At 51.4% G+C, this 17,393-nt stretch overlaps 3 protein-coding genes across 3 annotated transcripts; 1 reads left to right on the top strand and 2 right to left on the bottom strand.

The window, feature by feature from the left end:
- Positions 1-3,240: 3,240 nt before the first annotated feature.
- On the top strand, positions 3,241-5,179 carry UCRPA7_7 (putative ph-response transcription factor pacc rim101 protein; the record flags this gene model as incomplete). The annotated part of the gene is made up of 4 exons (XM_007912605.1): positions 3,241-3,423; positions 3,560-3,763; positions 3,820-3,907; positions 3,987-5,179. The coding sequence occupies 4 exons, from the start codon at positions 3,241-3,243 to the stop codon at positions 5,177-5,179; spliced, it is 1,668 nt and encodes a 555-aa protein (XP_007910796.1).
- A 7,831-nt stretch (positions 5,180-13,010) lies between these two features.
- On the bottom strand, positions 13,011-14,542 carry UCRPA7_6 (hypothetical protein; the record flags this gene model as incomplete). The annotated part of the gene is made up of 2 exons (XM_007912604.1): positions 13,011-14,001; positions 14,535-14,542. The coding sequence occupies 2 exons, from the start codon at positions 14,540-14,542 to the stop codon at positions 13,011-13,013; spliced, it is 999 nt and encodes a 332-aa protein (XP_007910795.1).
- Positions 14,543-15,485: 943 nt separating this feature from the next.
- On the bottom strand, positions 15,486-16,568 carry UCRPA7_5 (hypothetical protein; the record flags this gene model as incomplete). Its single annotated transcript, XM_007912603.1, has 1 exon — positions 15,486-16,568. The coding sequence occupies one exon, from the start codon at positions 16,566-16,568 to the stop codon at positions 15,486-15,488; it is 1,083 nt and encodes a 360-aa protein (XP_007910794.1).
- Positions 16,569-17,393: the final 825 nt, after the last annotated feature.

The following is a 17,393-nucleotide window of genomic DNA, read 5'->3' as shown; positions in this document are numbered from 1 at the left end:
ATCACTGCAGAATGCCTCTGCAAAGCACACACTTTCAGCATTGAAGTTCTCCAATCCAATCTTCCGCTACAATGCAACGTTTGCCACTGCGACTCATGTCGTCATTCCACAGGTGCACTCCTCGTAATTGAGACAACCTGGCCTCAACCGAACGAAAAATGTCAACATCAGTCAACTGCAGAAATACCAGTTCTCTGCAAACGTTACATATCGTTTCTGTGGGACATGTTCGACGCTCATTTTCTATGAATCGGTGAAATTCCCAAATAAGCTTGGTGTCTTCAGCGGAGCATTGAGGAATGTCGAGACTGATCTCATCAGACTCACCAAGAACATCTTTGTTGGGGACACCGTTGACGGTGGAGCATCTGTATGGTTTCGGAAGCCAAATTCCGATGGCAAGGAAATTCCGCGGTACCGGGAGTATTCTGAAGAGATCCCCTGGGACTGGCCGGTCTCATCAAGCCAAACAAAGACTGATGGGACGAAAAAGAACAAGCTCCCCGTCTGGTGTCATTGCCAAGGCATCAACATGACTCTACATTATGCAAATGATGCCAGTATGACGAAAGGAGAAATTCCATAGTTCGTCGATCCAGGGACATACAAGCCACTCGTCAACTTTGATGTGTGCGACTCTTGCCGTTTACAATTCGGACATGACATCGTTCACTGGGCATGTGTTGAGCTAAAGAATCTGTCTCACGCGGGCGGCGGCTCATTGCCAAGGACGACAGCAGAGTTGAAAGCAGCAGTAGATGTAGGCGATTCTGTAGTCGGAACGCTTGCCTACTATCGATCCTCGCCAGGCGTACAGAGATATTTCTGCAAGGTCTGCTCTACATCTGTTTTCTACGCTTGTGATGATATAACAGAAGCAGTGAGATCAGAAATCGGGCTGCTTGAGGCACCAGATGGGGCCAGGGCAGAAGGCTACTTGTCGTGGAGTTTAGGGGATAACTTGACTGGGATTAATGATACCAAGGGAGGCTGGCGGGGAGAGCTGATGCGGAGAGTGCAGGCAGACGCAGAAGAGTTCGAAATAACTAGAAACTTACTGAAGAGTTCTGATAGTCTTGAAGAAGAGGCGAAACAAGAACCATCCTGAAAAGTACCAGAGAAAAGGGTACAGTAACTGCTTCTCGCGGCGAAACCCGCGTTTACCGAGACCTATACTTTATTCACAAGAACTTCCAATCAATAAATCTCAAGTGAGCCCTAAAAAGCGTGTGATTGGTCTCCAGGAACAGACGATGGTTTTCCTATTTGATAGATTGCAACATTATCGATGCAGAGTCTCGAAAGGAAGCTATATAGTTAGGAGTCTATTCAAGTCGTTCATTACAGTTCATTGACTCAAAAATTATTTAACTACTTTACATTTAAAATCTTCGAGCGGTGTTCATAGCTTGATGAATGCTGGCTGTTTCATGATAAAAGTTCAGAAAAAATTCTTGGACGAAGGATATATGCAACACAGTTATCTTCCAGACACAAGCACGTCATAGTGAGAAAGACATCGATCTCAAGTCATTTCGGATCCACTCCATGTTATTCTAGTGGGTGTGTCGGGCTTGAGGAAAGCGACTGTTCATGACTCGTTGAGCCAAGACTTCCGCTCACAAGGCACTTGGCACGGCGGCGGGCCAAGGCCAAGACATTGCAACCAAGAAGCCCGCTGCTGTGGCCAAGGTGAGCCAAGAACCAAGCACCATGGGCACGTGTGCTTAAGCTTGGATAACTTCTAGGACTTGCATTCCACCTTGACATTGCCACGAGTCGCGTTGGTCTTCAACGGCGACTAACCTTTTTACAATATCTACTCAAGTCTGTCAATCCTGGGCACTAAGCCCAAGATCCTATATCCTGAAGGACATAGTCGCTTGTCGAGATAACGCAAACGTGTGCGCATGTGATGATGTTGGATAATTAGGACAGATCTGGAGGGTTGTGTTTACGTGATAATGTGGCGGTCTTGGCAGCAGTCTTGGCCCGTTCGCCATCGCTTGGAATCAGCGCCGTTAGATGGCCTGATTGACTTAAAGAAGGGAGAAGTACGCAGTACGCTGGGCTGTGCAGTCTGGGCAATTCCAAGATAACGTTAATAAGGAGAGGAGTCGTTGTTTGCCAAGCGCTTGGCGGGCGGAGTGCGCTGCTCTTGGCCCCGGCGGAAATCTTGGCTTCTCACCTGACATAGTGTTAACGTTAGTGAGAGGGGGAAGCACTCTGGCACACACCACCACTACCGCTACACTGCCTAACTGCTTCTCGTGCTGTCAGGTTATCAGAATGAATCGAATAGATCGACAGCGTGATGTTCGCAGCCAGCTTAGACACGTTTGTCTCTCACTGTTGCTATTCAACAAGTGAAAGACAATGAAGATATGAGGATGCGAGTGTGCTTACCAGTTCCAGACGTGAGCGACGTTGCCAATGCATTGACCGCGATGGTGAGCTGAAACTAGCACGACAATATGCAGTCTTCCAGTGAGGTAGCCTCCTATTTTACTGGACGTGGGAGCACTGAAAGCCGAGAGAGCAGCACAGGCTACGGCGGGCGCAAAGCAGCAATTTGCAGCCGGGCAGGAGGGAGCGAACAGGAAGGAGGCAGTGGATCGATGCCAAGACTTTTCCTCGCAACGCCAAGTCTTGGCATCCTCTTGGCGATCTTGGCACTAGTTGTAGTAGAGTTTAGAGATACTTCTAAAGCGAGTCAGGCTCCCGTGCGGTGGCGTGCGAGTTAGCCTCACCACAGAGTACCTACCATCTGCCTAGACTTTAGTCTAACCCGTGGACGGTGCTTGTGGCCAATAATCTGGTGAAGGAATCCGAGGCCCCGACAGCCAAGAGACTTCGCCAAGACTTTCCGCCAGGTATCGCCAAGAGCAGGAGAGAGCCCAAGAATAAAGTCATGTTGGTGCGCCCTCTCCCCCGGGACGCTGGGCCCTTCTTCTCCTTTTCAAGCATCTGAGATCCAACGTTCTTCCAAACTCAGTTTTTGGCCGTTTTCTCTCTTCTTGTTCTGGAAAGATTCAGACAAATCGCCAGGCAGAAATCTACGGCAGAAGTAAATCCTTCCAGACCAGGCGACCAATCCCTTTCGGCTGAACACGCCCCGCGCCCTTCCACCAGACCGCCTTGAGCTTGCATCCGATCGCGTCTGGCATTTCGGCTTCGGCACCACAGAGTCACCGAACATCCCTGTCTCGCTCTACCTCTTTGGGTAGACCCTCTCTGGACATGTCGTCTACCAACCAGGAGGCTGGCGCTCAGTCGTCCAGCTCCAACTCCAATGGCAACACACCAGCTCCTTCCACTGCAGCGACGTCCAACTCGACGTCCTCAAGTGCTGGCCAAGATGAGAGCCTCGTCTGCCGCTGGAACCAGTGTAATGAGCGATTCAACACTGCTGAGACTCTCTATGTAAGTAGACTCCTCACTCAATTACAAGGCCCCAGCACGTGCTTTTCATGTGACTGGAAGACGTTGATTCCGGGACAAGTGCTCGGGGTTGATGCTGCTCGGATTTCAACGATAGTTGGCTCATACAACACCTCAGGATCATATCTGCGAGCGTCATGTCGGCAGAAAGAGCACCAACAACTTGAACTTGACTTGCCAGTGGAACTCCTGCCGGACAACCACTGTGAAGCGTGACCACATCACCTCGCACATTCGTGTGCATGTTCCTCTGAAGCCACACAAGTGCGACTTCTGCGGCAAATCCTTCAAGCGTCCCCAGGATCTGAAGAAGCATGTCAAGGTAAGCTGATCATGAAAATCCTGGCAAATGCATGCTTGTCCTAATGACTGTCACAGACACACGCAGATGATTCAGTGCTCGTACGGTCCCCGCAGGACCAGAGCGGCGGCTTGAGTGCAGCTTACAGAGCACACAGCGGCAAAGGTACGACTAATACCAGTCCCTTCTGTCGCGCATCCCTTCATCAATAATGATTTTCAATTTGAGGCTAATTCGCCTCTAGCTCCTTCTAGCTATTATGATCACAATGGCCATATCCGTACTAACTCGGCCGCCTTTGGTCAGCCACCGCACACCGGGCATCCTAGCTACTATTCCCACCCACCACCACCGCCCCAAGCATATGGCCCCATCGGCTATTACGGACAACACATTAACACTAGAGGTGACTTCCTCACCCACTCTGCTGGTTTTGATACCCGCAAGCGCGGCTATGATGACCTCAACGACTTCTTCGGCAGCGCTAAGCGCCGCCAGGTTGATCCCCATTCCTATGCCCAGGTGGGCAGATCTCTGATGCCCCTGCACGGTGCGCTCTCCGTCCACACCGGAGGAATCGCGACAGAGTACATGGCTGCCGCTCCCAGCATCGCCGTTGGTGCTGGTGCCGGCGGTCCGTCTCACGGCCCCCTCGCTCAGCACTACTACCTTCCTCCCATGCCCAGCCTACGTACCAAGGGCGACCTAGAGCAGATCGACTCTATCCTTGAGCAGATGCAGAGCACCGTCTATGAGAACTCCGGCTCCTCTCCTGGCTCACAATATGCACCCGGCTTTGATCTTCGTCATCAATCGCCCGTTTCTCGACCAAACATCGGCAATGAGCACTATGCAGTCTCCGCAGCGCAGATGCCCTCGCCCCTGACTGCCGTGTCTTCCACTCATTCCACCGGCACCCCAGCACACACTCCGCCTTCCACCACCATGTCATACACATCCGGACACTCGCCAAGCTCGTCCACCGGCCTGTCTCCTGGCGCACGGCACACTTCTTCGACATCCGTCGCATATCCCACCCTCCCTGCCGTGACTTATCCGGGTTCAACTGCCGCCACAACTCTCGGTTCAAGCTTTAACCCGGTTGAGCGTCGCCTTTCCGGCGGCATGCTACAGAGTGCCCGTCGCGCAGCGGATGATGTGGAGATGTCCACCGGCCCAAGACCTGTCGAGTCTTTCTCTTCTGTCAGCTCACCATCTGATGAGTCAGACAACGGGGGTGAGCCGGAGCCGTACGAGAACTGGCTTCAGAACGTCAGAGTCATTGAGTTCCTCCGCGAGTATGTCCAAGACCGTCTCAAGAAAAGGCAGTATGAGGAATCCAACTCAAGCGACGATGAGCGCATCGACCCAGTCCTTGCTGGACGAAACGAGGCGGAGAAGCCTCTCTACCCTGTGCTTCGTATGGATATCGACTAAAGCAGTCAAATGGCTCGAATTTCGTCTTTGCTCTTGTGTATGTTATGGTGACGGCTGCGCTTCTGGGATTTCACGATCGGGATATGCATTCATGATACTCTTCGTTATACTGTCGCTCTCATGCAATGATGCTTTGCTCTCAAAAAAATCAGTAAAATGGCAAGGGATGTTGACTATGGTGAAATGGTTGTCCAAAAGGCGATTGGTGGTGGTCGATGGTTAAGCTAGCTCATTACCCCATTTCTCATACATGCAAATCGGTCGTTGATGGCTGTTTTCTTCTGTACCAATATGACTCTACTATAGGACATTATCACTCTGGGTTTGGAATGATTTAGGAACACGGAGATTGTTGATAGTCAATACATTGCATCCACACACTCATCATTGTGATAATAACATGCTCATGTACATCGTGATTGATATTGAGACGGTAGAAAGGCTCTTCCGCTGTCATGATCCATAGGTTCTTGGTCGAGACGTGGAGGGTTCTGTTTGTTGCTGGTAAGTATGGTGGTAACCTGAACAAGTGTAGCAAACCCCTTGATGTCTACCAGCTGGTACCGGAAGATTCATCTGGCAGGATCTGTGACATTTTTGGAGTGGCTCCTGGCCCATACTCCGTCTTGCTAGAAACAGTCTTGCAAACGTGTCCAGAATGTTACGCCAACCCACAATGTCGTGGGACTGGGAAAGACCGGCAAGGTATAATTTCTCAGCTACATAGTACGATCGCAGAAATAGGTGCTTGTTTACAACAGAGTTACTCGGCTGCCAAATGAGTTGTTTATCCAGATTAACCCAATACTACCGGGCCCATTTACCAGGTAGCACCCACGTTACCGAATAGAGTTCGAGACATCTGACGACCCTGCGCAACCATTCATGCCACCTGTTTCTTCCAGAATCTGGATTGATGGCAATGGGCAGATGGGTTAGGGGGAGAAATGTATAATAAGGTGGCGGTTCAGGCCAGTTGAGAAATCTGAAGAGCGCTCAGAGTCGACAGCTTGGAACAACAAGGTCCTTTGAGAATTACAACACAGGCACACACTATGCGACTTATCTGTCTTTCACTCGCGAGCCTCGCCTGCCTTGTGTTCGCGAACCCAGTGGCGCCGGGAATTGCCCCTGCGCCGACACTCGAGCCTTTCCCGACCGCGGCCGCGACGAAGACCTCGACAGCCACATCTGCTGCGTCAACAGCGATTTCGCTGCCGCCAACAATCTCCCATTGCTGCTGTTGCAAGTACCTGCTTCAAGATCGTAGTAAGCTCTCAAAGAGAACGATGGAGAGATACAATGTCGTATGCCCGATGGAGGGAAGGGCATGTGGGAGGTCGGGCTCTGGTGTGGATGCCCTGTTTTGTCCGCCGCTTGCGTGCCCATTATTGGATGGAGATGACTAGGTGATTACTTTGGAAGGTTGAGTTTATGACCGATAGGGATTTGAACAGAGACTGTTTATGCTTGGCGATTGAAGGGGGGTGTCACGAAAGATGCCGTGCCCCAACTGAAGGTGATCAGTGGTGGCGGGTTGCACGGTTCATAGCAACGGACTTAAGAGGAAAAGCCATATTTTGTTTTTGTGCGATGAATCGCTTCTCTTCCACAACAATCTCGTGACAGCGTGATGCAGGCTCCCTCCGTGACAGTACTCAACGTCTTCTATCCGTATATCAACTAGCTCGCTTGCAGATTTCCACCACTATTTCTTAGGAGAAGCCATCTCCGAGGAACCGCTTCGAAAATCCCTCTCAAACTTCTCTATCTTCTTGCTAATATACTTCTTATGTGCCTTAGAACGGCTTCCTGAGGCGGTCGTATAGGAGCCGTAGATGGTGGGATCTTCTGTTGCTGGCTGACCTTTCCACCTTTCCAGTTGCTCCGAAGGCTCCACCTGGTGGGGCTGGTGATTGCTCGTATCAACGGTATAAGTTGATTGGTCTGCCCGCTGTGAATGGGCCGCTTCGGTAGACGACCTACAGAATTGCTCGTTCAGTCAGGTGAAGTTTGAGATTGTCATACAGTTATCCATACATGCTCTTGATATTCAGTACAGACCGTCTAGCTGCTAAGACAAGATATAAGGCGACAGTTCGTTGATAGCCCTCAATAATAGCAGCAAGCAACGAAGACAACCTCCAGTCTATAGATCATTAAGGATCCAGCCCTCCAGCGTTCATTCTCCTCTATCTATCGTCTTCTTATACTTCTCGAGATCAGAGACGCATGATGATTCTTTGAATCAACCCGATTCCCAATTCCACGAAACAGGCTAGCCAAATATATCGTGATCCTGTACACTTGCCTCACACCTGGACGTCTGCTTTGCCCAAAAGATGTTGAGTTATACCAGTCTCTCAAAATTGGGAATCTACTATCATGCTGCCTCCCAGAAGCAATGATTACGCATTAATGATTGGTTGCACATTGAACAGCGCGGCCGAGATTTGGCATCGAGGTACAAGTCATGTGTACTCCAAGGTGGGGGGCTCCTTACAAACGGGCAAGAGCGGTGCCTATCTACCATGGCACAGCCTCGCGCGGCGTCCTGAACCACTGAAACAACGAGGCTATATATTTGCGCAGGAGCACATGGAGCAATGTATCTTGAATGCACCCCGCGGCGAGTGCATGTGGTTGCAATGAGGTTTGAGGAATGCCATTTTTCTTTCATCATTGAACTGAGTCAAGTTGAGTGTTGACTTTCGGACAAGCTGTTCATCATCCCGGGGCATCTGGGAGGAGAACGGCACGCAGAAACGAGGCTTCAGAGTCAGCAACTCAAGGTAGATACCGTAAGACGACTGGCGACCCCGAAATCGCACTGAAATGCATGCTTGATGTGTGTAGATTCCCAAATTTGGTTTTTGGGAATCAACAGCGAAGATGATATGTCGTCAGTGCCCGTCCTTGCATGATGGAGGCGTGCCGAGAGGTACCCATGCAGCCGAAGCAACAAAACAAACGCAAGTTGTCTCCCGCCAATCATCCATGACCACACATGCAGATGTGACAGCCACTTACCTTGGCTTCTGAGCTGTAAAAATGAGTATTCCCAAATTTCTCGTTCGGGCCTAAGGCAAGGCGGACTGGAGCGCAAATTTTCAGCGTGAGATTTCGTCATTGTGGCTCACTCACTACTATATCTTAAGCCATAATCGCACTTCAAGTGCTGCAATTCGGCTATAGTCTCAGCCTTCCATCAATCTTAAATATTACCCGTTGCACTTTGACACAGTCATTGAAATGAAAACTTGAGCACTTGCATGTTGTCAATTGGCCGCGAGCCGTTGATGGTACCAGATCGAAATCAGTGACTGGTCTCCAGCAAAACATATCGGCTATATCTCCAAGCATGGAGTTCATGGATTTCGAAACGCCTGTTCCCACGGACTCGGATTGGCATCTGCCCTGGGAGACGATGCAGTCCGAAGGCGAAGACCTCTTTCAAGAACTCTATCCCAATTTCAGCATAGCGAAAGAACCCAAAGCACTATCGCATGAAAACTCCGAACCAACCAATACTAGATGGTATGAACCCGGATGCCCGTACCGTCGTGATACCGGCGCACCTGTGGAAGACCATGGACCATTGAAATTCCGTCTTATTGAAGTGTTCCAAGAGTTTGTAACACTGAATCTTGCCGAATCCCTAAACGATTTTATTGACACTGAAGCCAGTTGCACAACGTACATCGGTGATTCACTTGGAGGGTGGAAGTACATCGATGTTGAAGAAGAGAGAACCTGCACAGAGTCTTGCCGCTGTCGCATGCATGACTCTCACGACCTTGCGCAAAACTTTGTTTTCGTTGTTCATAAAGACTTGAATGAATGTACTGTCATGGTCAATGATACTGACTTACTTCATGAACTTCGAGATGTGCTTGGAGCAGAACATCTCCTACCCGAGATTACCAGGGATCAATGTGGCCAGAAGATAAACGGCTTCGTTCTGCTCCAACATTTCCTGGATTTGCAAGAGCGACTCGAATTATTAGAAACTTATTGGGCGTCACAGCAAACAAAGAAGTATCTGTGCCTCAAATTACTCGTCGATGACTTCCTTGCCGATGGTGACGTGTTTCGAAGTTTTGGCTTTGAGAGTCTCTATGAACAGGGCTTCATATCTTTCACATGGTGGAACAAATTTCAGCAATCTAGGCTCCTGGAAGATGTGACCGCACTCGACGAGGAATTTTGGGCGGCAGATATAGAAAATCTGTCATCCGATGTAGATTTACAGTCTACATTCTGCGGACAAAGATTTTCAGACGAACAGGCAATTGCTGAATTAGATCAACGGTGTTGCGCCCCGCAACTTCAATATCAACTTGATCGAGAAGAACCATCCATAGTTGAGGAGCCCAGCTCCATTGAGTCAGACTGGGAGAGGGAATATGGGATGCAAGCCTGTTCGAAATTCGACGAGAATATCGGCCACTGCTTATCAGAAAATCATGGCACAGTCCCAGATGAAATAGCGGAATTTTACGTTCATTTGCTTAGGTTTGTTCTCTCGGATGCGAAGCTGTTATCAATGCGTTCTTTTGGAAGGACATGTCCTCTGAACCAGAATTCCGCTAGCTTTCCCCTCACACTGCAGCTATTTTATCAAAACGGATGTACTCAGCTTATGAAATATTACCTGATCCAGATCAAGGACCGCCCAGAATTTGAGGAAGCTTTCTGTCGTCTTCTTTTCGAAGCTACCAAGGATGGGCGCACAAATGTGATCCGAGTAATCCTTGAGTGCGATTTCCCTTTCCAAGGCACATTTGATGCTCGATATCTCAGCGCAGCAGAAGCCAATGATCGCAAATCAATCAGGCTTCTGCTGTCCTCACGCCCTGGTGCACATGGTCCTCAGGTTCATGATGCCCTCGTCCAGGCTGCCTTGCATGGCCATGCGGATATTGTCGAGCTTCTGGTAGACAGGGCACTCGGAGATGCAAAGCCAGCTTGGAAGTTAATTCTCGCATCTATGCTCATTGAAGAGGGACGAAAGATACGACTAAGATCTGTGTACAAGAAGTTCAAAGCAGTCCAGCTTGAGCTCCAAACGGCGATGTTGCGAAAAGTTGAATTACACCGTTATTCACACCTCCAGGACTACCGTCTGGCATGGAAAAGTGGTATGACGACTTTCAGAAATATACTTGGGAGAACCCTCCCCAATTCAATTGAAGACGTTCTCGCATTTCTCTGTGTTTCGGCAGCTATTTCGAGTACTTTAGACAGAGAAAAAGGTTATGAGAGCGTGAGTCGCTTCGAGCTCTTTCGACGTGACCTGGCCAGATGGGAATCATTGATCCCAGCGTCCGAGCTTCAAGATTACCAAGCGATTGTTGGCGAGATCTGGGATGGCTACAATCCGGAACTCGCGCGATATCGATGCGAGGCTAGTGAAGTTGCAAATGGTACTCCGGAGCAGCTGGAATATTTCCAGTCGCTTGCTCTCCGGATGACTTGCCAAGCTCGTTGGCTTTGCGATGCGTCTCAAACACTTGATTCAGGGATTTTAGCCAGTCAATGGAAGTGGCGAGAGAAGGCTGACACTAATGAAATCACAATACGCGGTAGTAAACGCACTGAAGTGGTTCACCCGGACAACCCGAATGAAACAGTTGGGAGACAGAAACGATCTACTGGCTCCATGAAACAGAGCGGAACCCAAGATGTGTCGAGTTGGAAACCTCCTGAGAACATAGAGATGCTTATGATTATTATGATGGGGGCGATTTTCATATGCGCGTTACAATTCTTGCTGTGTAAGTTGAGGCCATTCTTCAAACAGTGTGGTTTGAAAGCATTCTAACACTGGCAGCAATACGACTTCTCCCTCTATACCTTTCCCTGGCAATCACAAAGGAACCTCGATCAACAAGCCATGAGAAAGAGCTCAACCCACTCAAGGCTGCTGTAACGTTCCTACATCGATGTAGAGTTCTTGAGGCATGCTTAGAGATCCCCCTGAGGTGGTGTAAGACTACCAAAACAGAGTGTCCAGACGATGGTGGCGATGGTTCTCAATCGGCGTCGAATATCAGCCCACTCTCGAGCGTCAGCGAGGGTGCTACCAGCCGCGGTCTAGATACAGCGTGCAAAGCCGGATCTGACTCGGCTATAATTGGCGATGCTCCATCGATGAGCAGTAATAGTCCTCCTGAACCTGCTTCTGTCAAAGGACTTAGTTCAAGGTTTTCCAGCAAGCCAGTGGATGTTGGTTTTGGAAGAGGCTCGGCTCAGTATGCCTGCGAGAATTGTCAGATGCAGTTCTCTTCAAAATCAAACCTTGCGAGACACAGACGGGAGAAAAAAGAGAAACGCATCAAAGAGCTCAGGCATACCTGTCTGGATTGCGGTAAAAACTTCGCCAGGAACGACTACTTGAAAAAGCACCGTGCTAACCTGGAAGCATGTCGAAAGCGACAAAGAAGGAAACTACCTCAGCAAAAATGAGGCCATCCTGCCCCTCGAAGACTTCACATGGGAAGTCCAAGAAAGCAAGTTATTCTTGGATGCAACTGAGAGATGTCTGTAGTGGCTTCCTTGAGTTAACTGATTGATTCCTTTGAACATGCCCCCGGGGTTTCTCGTTGGAAACACCTCCTTTCAAGCAAAGGCATTCTTGTGATAGGAGATGAAGTGGCCCTTGAACTGGAGGATATATGAAGCTCTTGCTGAACTTGTTGTGTTATTTTATTTATTTGAAAACAGAATTGTTGGTTTATTTCCAGTGCTCTTGGCCAAGTTCAATCAATTCCTATTTAGCCTTGGTTACGGACACTTTGAGCAAGAATTTTGTCAGAAACGAAATAGGCAAAATGATGGGACCAATGTCTTAAGGTCAAGAATTGAATCAACTTGCGGCAAGCAATGCTGCGTAGATTATTAATATGCAACAGACGGCAGGCGCAACTGGAATTCAATCCCCTGGCTTTGCCCCATCTCCTTGACGCCATCTCCTAAATGGTACCACAATTCACTCAAACGCACCGAAAACTCGCAATGTACTTGAGCACTCTGAATTATTCTACCTAGATTCGAGGTCACCATGAAGGTATTCAGAAGCGCCGGCGTCTTCGCCCTTGGCATCTCTGTGACTTGGGCCTCTCCCGTTGCGAGTCCGCAGCTCGTCGTGCCGCCAACCCTCACCTGCAAGCCGTGTACACCAGAACACCTGAAATGGTGTCAAGAGTGCACGATGCATCCCGTTCACTGCACCCTCGAGTTTTCAATACCATGCAATTCGACAATTGGGTCCAACGGCACCAACAAATGGGGGTAGTAAACGGAGAAAAATCAACGCCAACACTGAGCGCAGTAAACACCTCACAACCTCCTACCAAACTGTATCAAACGGAGGCGTCGCAACACGATCAATCGATACTAGCTGGGAGGAGACTTTGGCGAAATTGAAAGGTCTAGAAGGCAATGGCTTGTGGTATTGGAAGACAAGAGATATTGCCATGTTCTTGGTGATTGAAGACGATTGTATCAATGGATTATGGAGACGAAGTGCAGCCCCTTTTCTTCGGACAAATCCGCTATGGCGAGGAGACTCACACTGCGTTGAGATGCAGCTGCTATAAGCAAATCATGAGTATGCAAAATACCTGTACTGGCCTGCGTCATGGCGACTCACGCGATAAATGAGCTACATGATATAGTTGAAGACTTCCCATATTTGCCATGACGTAGGGCAACCCAGCGCGTTCCGTCTTTCCTACGTGTTGTGTCAATCATTCTAGCTACCGAGTCGTGAATTCCATCAAACACCATGCTTGCTATGCCAAGTAATCATGTATGTAGCAAATGCCAATCAGAATGCCCTCCAAATGGCACCAGCCTTGGGCATATCGTCGTCCGTCTCATCCCGATTTATCTTCTGAATCCAGTCGGCCTCCTGCTTGAGCGCGTCCCGCTCAATCTGCTCCATGATGTTCAGCTCGGCGAGCATGTCGTGAACCAAGCCTCTGCACCCGTCCAGGATCTGCGCGAGGCTCGATCGCCCGCCGACAGGAGTTGTCTCCTCGATGGCATCATCTGGCACATCACCCAGCTCCTTGAGCTGCCTCCGCCAGCCGTCCAGCTTCCGCACCAGTCCAGCACACTCGTCCTTCCACGCAGAGTCCAGCTCTCCAACAAACATGATCTCCTCGCCGTCTAGGACGCCGAGACCGCCCCCTCTTCGTCTTGCCTCTACCACATCAACCATCCGCTCAGCCCATCGCTCAAATCGCCGAATAACCCTTGCATATTTGCCGCCTGGTTCGCCCAAGCTCCACAGACCCGACAGCACAAGATCGAGGACCTGGATCTTCTCCTCCAACGCCGTATTGCCTGATCGTCCGCCTCCGCTGCTCGTGCCGCCCCAGGACTGTAATGCTGCAATGTTCCTCCTCTCTATAACATCGGCTTCTTCCCGACTGAGGTCTTGATTCTCCTTGACCAGCGCAGCGAACCTCTCCCCAAGCTTCTGCCGCGCACTGGCCCGCCATTCCTGGTCGACTACGGCCGAGTCGCGATGTAATAGGTGCAACTGGAGCAGCTCGGTCTGCAGCTTTGCCGTCTCCGCCGAGATGGCGACATTGGATGGGAGTTTAGACGGCGACGGCGGCGCGAGGAACGTCGCTGTCAGGGGTTTCGGCGCGAGGTTGCGAGCCGGGCTGTAGTGCTGCTGGAGGGTGGTGAAGGCGGGCCGCAGGCGCGGCGCGTCGTCGGTCGCGGACGCAGGCTTTATGCGCGAGGCCTGGCCCGGTGCAGACGAGGCGGTGGCAGCGGAGCTGGAGACAGCCGGTTGGGACAGCTGTCTGCGATGTGTCGTAGTTATGGGCGGGTTCGCCCGCGTGACAGGCGGGCGGCTGGTGGCCGAGCTCGACGTCCCAGAGGACGCTGCCGAGGGCGGTCTGAGCACCGTCGAGGAGGTGAGTGCCGTAGCCGAGGACTTTGCCCTCGAGTGTCCAATGGCTCGAGGCTTGGCCGTCGACCCAGCCGGTAGACCGCCCGAAGTCGTCGGGCGCGATGCCGGCGCCCTAGTCGAACCCGTCGTCACGGACGGCGCGCGGCCTGGCCGGGCGGTGAAGCTATTCTTAGTCGCCGTCTCCGCCTGGTCCTGCGCCGCTGCAGGTTTCGCCTGTCTCACCGACGGCGCCCGTCCGAGAATCCCAGATATCGGCCTGCTCTTCGTGCCCGGAGCCGCAGTGCTCGCGGGCGGGGGCGGCGGCCTCGCATTGCCGGCACTCGTGGATGGTTTCACGGGCAACCTGCTCGGGGACGCGTTTCGCAGCCCACCTGGGGCCGGTGCCGACGACGTCGTTGCATCTTTGTCGCTGCGAGACCTCACGGCGGCATCTGCGCCGCCAATTGGGGGTGCGGGCTTCCGCAGCGAGCGGGACCTGCCGAGGGTCGTCGAGGATGACATGTCTTGCCTTTGTCTGTGGGCTGGGGGGGTTTCGAGCCTAGACAAGGTACATAGTTGCTTGTAGTGTGGTTTTGTTGTTGATAGGTAACGAAGTGGGAGGCATGGGTCCCGGCTGTTGCACCGTGCGTAACTGCACCCCTGGAGCCGAGGAGGTAAAAGCTACGGGGAATTTTGTAGCGTATTTTTAGAGTCGCCGTCTTTCCCAGCACCCTGTCAATCAACTGCCTTTAGCCTGTGTGTAGCCTTATGCATCTGTGCAATGGTGCTGCATTGGCGCGCTCGGTATAGGATTGTTGGTGTAGTGGGGGGACGGCACCTTCAATTTCTGTGATGGAGGGGAAGGAGACGCGACGACGCGTCGGGATGCATATGGGAGATTGCATTTAGCGGGCAATGTGGGAATGCCGCCGACATTCATCGGGAACTTCGGAAGGGCTAGACAGATGAACTTCAGGTACAGCGTTCGGCCCCATGTCTCACCCAGGAGTCTAGAGGAGATTTTGAAGTGAAACTGGGGTGGACGGCAGGCACTTAGACGTAAATGAGAAGCTTCGTGAGAATCTTGATGTCTTTATTGGTAACTATCGTCTGCTGGTATCATAACCAGAAAGTAATCCAGGCTCATTATCATTGTCATTACCAATCCAGCGGTATTCTTCCTGTGAAACCAAATCACCCTGTAAGGCCATCTAGCTGGCCGCTCCCGTAGGAGGCCGAAGAGTAGCTTTTGGTATACCTTTGAAATCATTCAACGCCATGTCCTGTTGTATTCACACAAGAAACCTTAGCTATACATATTTATAGTCAATGCGTCCTCAATAGTCGAGGCAAAAGTGTGTTGTGGCGAACTGCCCAATGGTCTTCATCGGACGTTCAAGCTCGAGTTGGGCGAATGGTGCTATCGGATGTCGCAGAGCCTGTGGTAGACTCTGGTGCCGCAACTGCTTTGCCTTTGATGCCCTGATTCTTGACAACTTCCATGAGCTGCTTTAGATTGCCTTTCATATCGGTAAGAACCTGCGAGCACGGCTCGCAGAGATGTAGAAAGCAGTGGCCGCAACTTTTTCGGGGGCTGTTGTCGTCCTTGCTACAGACTTGACATTTACCCATGCCGAGGCGGTTCGGGTCCGAGACCAGGGTTGCGTGCGAAGTAAAGCATCGTAGATGGCTCTCTTTAACGGCTGGGCGGAAAGCAACCTCCTTGCTGGTAGAGAGGAGCGTCTTCGGAAAGTATGCCGGATGAGATGGAGTAAGAGGCTCGCCTATAGACTCGCCTGCGGCTTGTACGGCGTTGTCGAAGCTCGATACTGTGGCCGATTTGGTATCAAGGGTAAGCTTCACCGGCGGTCCTTCGCGCGCAGTCTCTCCAGGCTTCGGAACAACACCGGTGGCGGCATCGCTGGATGAGCTTCCAGGGCGCGAGGATGGAGTGGGCGCACGCTGTCTGTTCAGAGGAGCGGGTGTTCGCGGTAATCCTTTCGCAGCGCCGACTGGCTGCTTAGATGCGGACCGTAGAGGAAAGCTCAACTTCTCAGTAGACGGCGTTTGTGCCCCTTGAGATGCGCCGGACTCGCGCGGAGAACCAGGGATCGTGGGCAGGGGCCCGCGCGGTGGTCGAAGTGTCGCATCACTCCTCACTGACGCTACGTCGCTACCGCCATAGTTTGCGGGCGCTGATCCTGTTGTGGAAGCTGGGGCTTTGAAGCCTTCGGGTGAGCCGGTAAGAGACACCGGGGACACAGGGGAGACGATGGTTTCTGTGATCGGCGTCTTCACATCGCTCTTCTGATATTCGGGGGTAGGCAAGCGTCGGAAAGTAGGCTCCTTGCCGCTCTCGACCTGCTTCACGATATTTCCCTCGACGTCAATACCGCCTTCTATCACCTTTTCGTTGGATTGTCTCCTCTTGAACGTCTCGTCAAGCTTTCCCTCGATCTTCGATACAGCTTCACCCATGTTCGGCGGTTGCGTCGATGGCTCTTTTGATGTCTGCGGTTTGATATTGCGGCCTGGAAATGCGGTATACCCGCGCGATAGCGGTGAAACAGCTGTATTCGAAACCAAGGATGGCTGTGGTGGTGCTAAAGAGGGTAAAGTTTCTGGGGTTGCAGATAACTGCTGCTGGACCTTTTGGACTTGAGATGGAGAGTCTGCTGTAGAGCCGTGGCTCGAAGCTAGTTTGAGCTCAGTGAGAGGTAGAGGCTTGTCCTTCTTCAAAGACCTCCTCCTTAAAAGCTGGGACCGGGGAGGAGACTGGCTTGTTGCCGACAAGGGTGCAGCACTTGATGGTGTCGCCGAAAATGGTGACTGAGGAGCACTCGTTGGTGTCCGTGGCACTTGAGGATCTTTCAGAGGAGGCGGTGGTGGCAGGTCCAGATCTGCCATCAAAGTCTCCAGCTTCTCGACAGCCTTCTTTGGTCCATCCTGTGGCTTCTCCGGTCTCTTCTCCTGCACTTCATGGTCTGAGAATGAGAATGACAAAGGCGGCAGAAAGTCGATCTTCTTCAGTCCATTGTTGATGCTGTCCTCCTTCTTGGGCGATATCTCGAGATATGAGTCCTTTGTGCTCGCGGTCCCATCAGATGACCTCAGGATCGAATCCGAAGATCCTCGCGAATAAGCTGACAGCAAGCTTGATATCGAGCCAACCGGCGATGGCTCAGCGGGCGGCGGTGGACTGACCACTGGAGGACTGGCCACCGGCCTTCTTGGTATTGACATAGCTGTCGGTGGTGCACTAGTCTTCAACGGAACAGGCGGAAGCGGCGAGTCCAAAGGTTT

The sequence above is a fragment of the Phaeoacremonium minimum genome (genome assembly GCF_000392275.1).
Source record: "Phaeoacremonium minimum UCRPA7 unplaced genomic scaffold PA7_03_scaffold_3, whole genome shotgun sequence".
In the NCBI taxonomy this organism is placed as follows: Eukaryota; Fungi; Ascomycota; class Sordariomycetes; order Togniniales; family Togniniaceae; genus Phaeoacremonium; species Phaeoacremonium minimum.
This window is presented reverse-complemented; position numbering and strand designations above follow the sequence as displayed.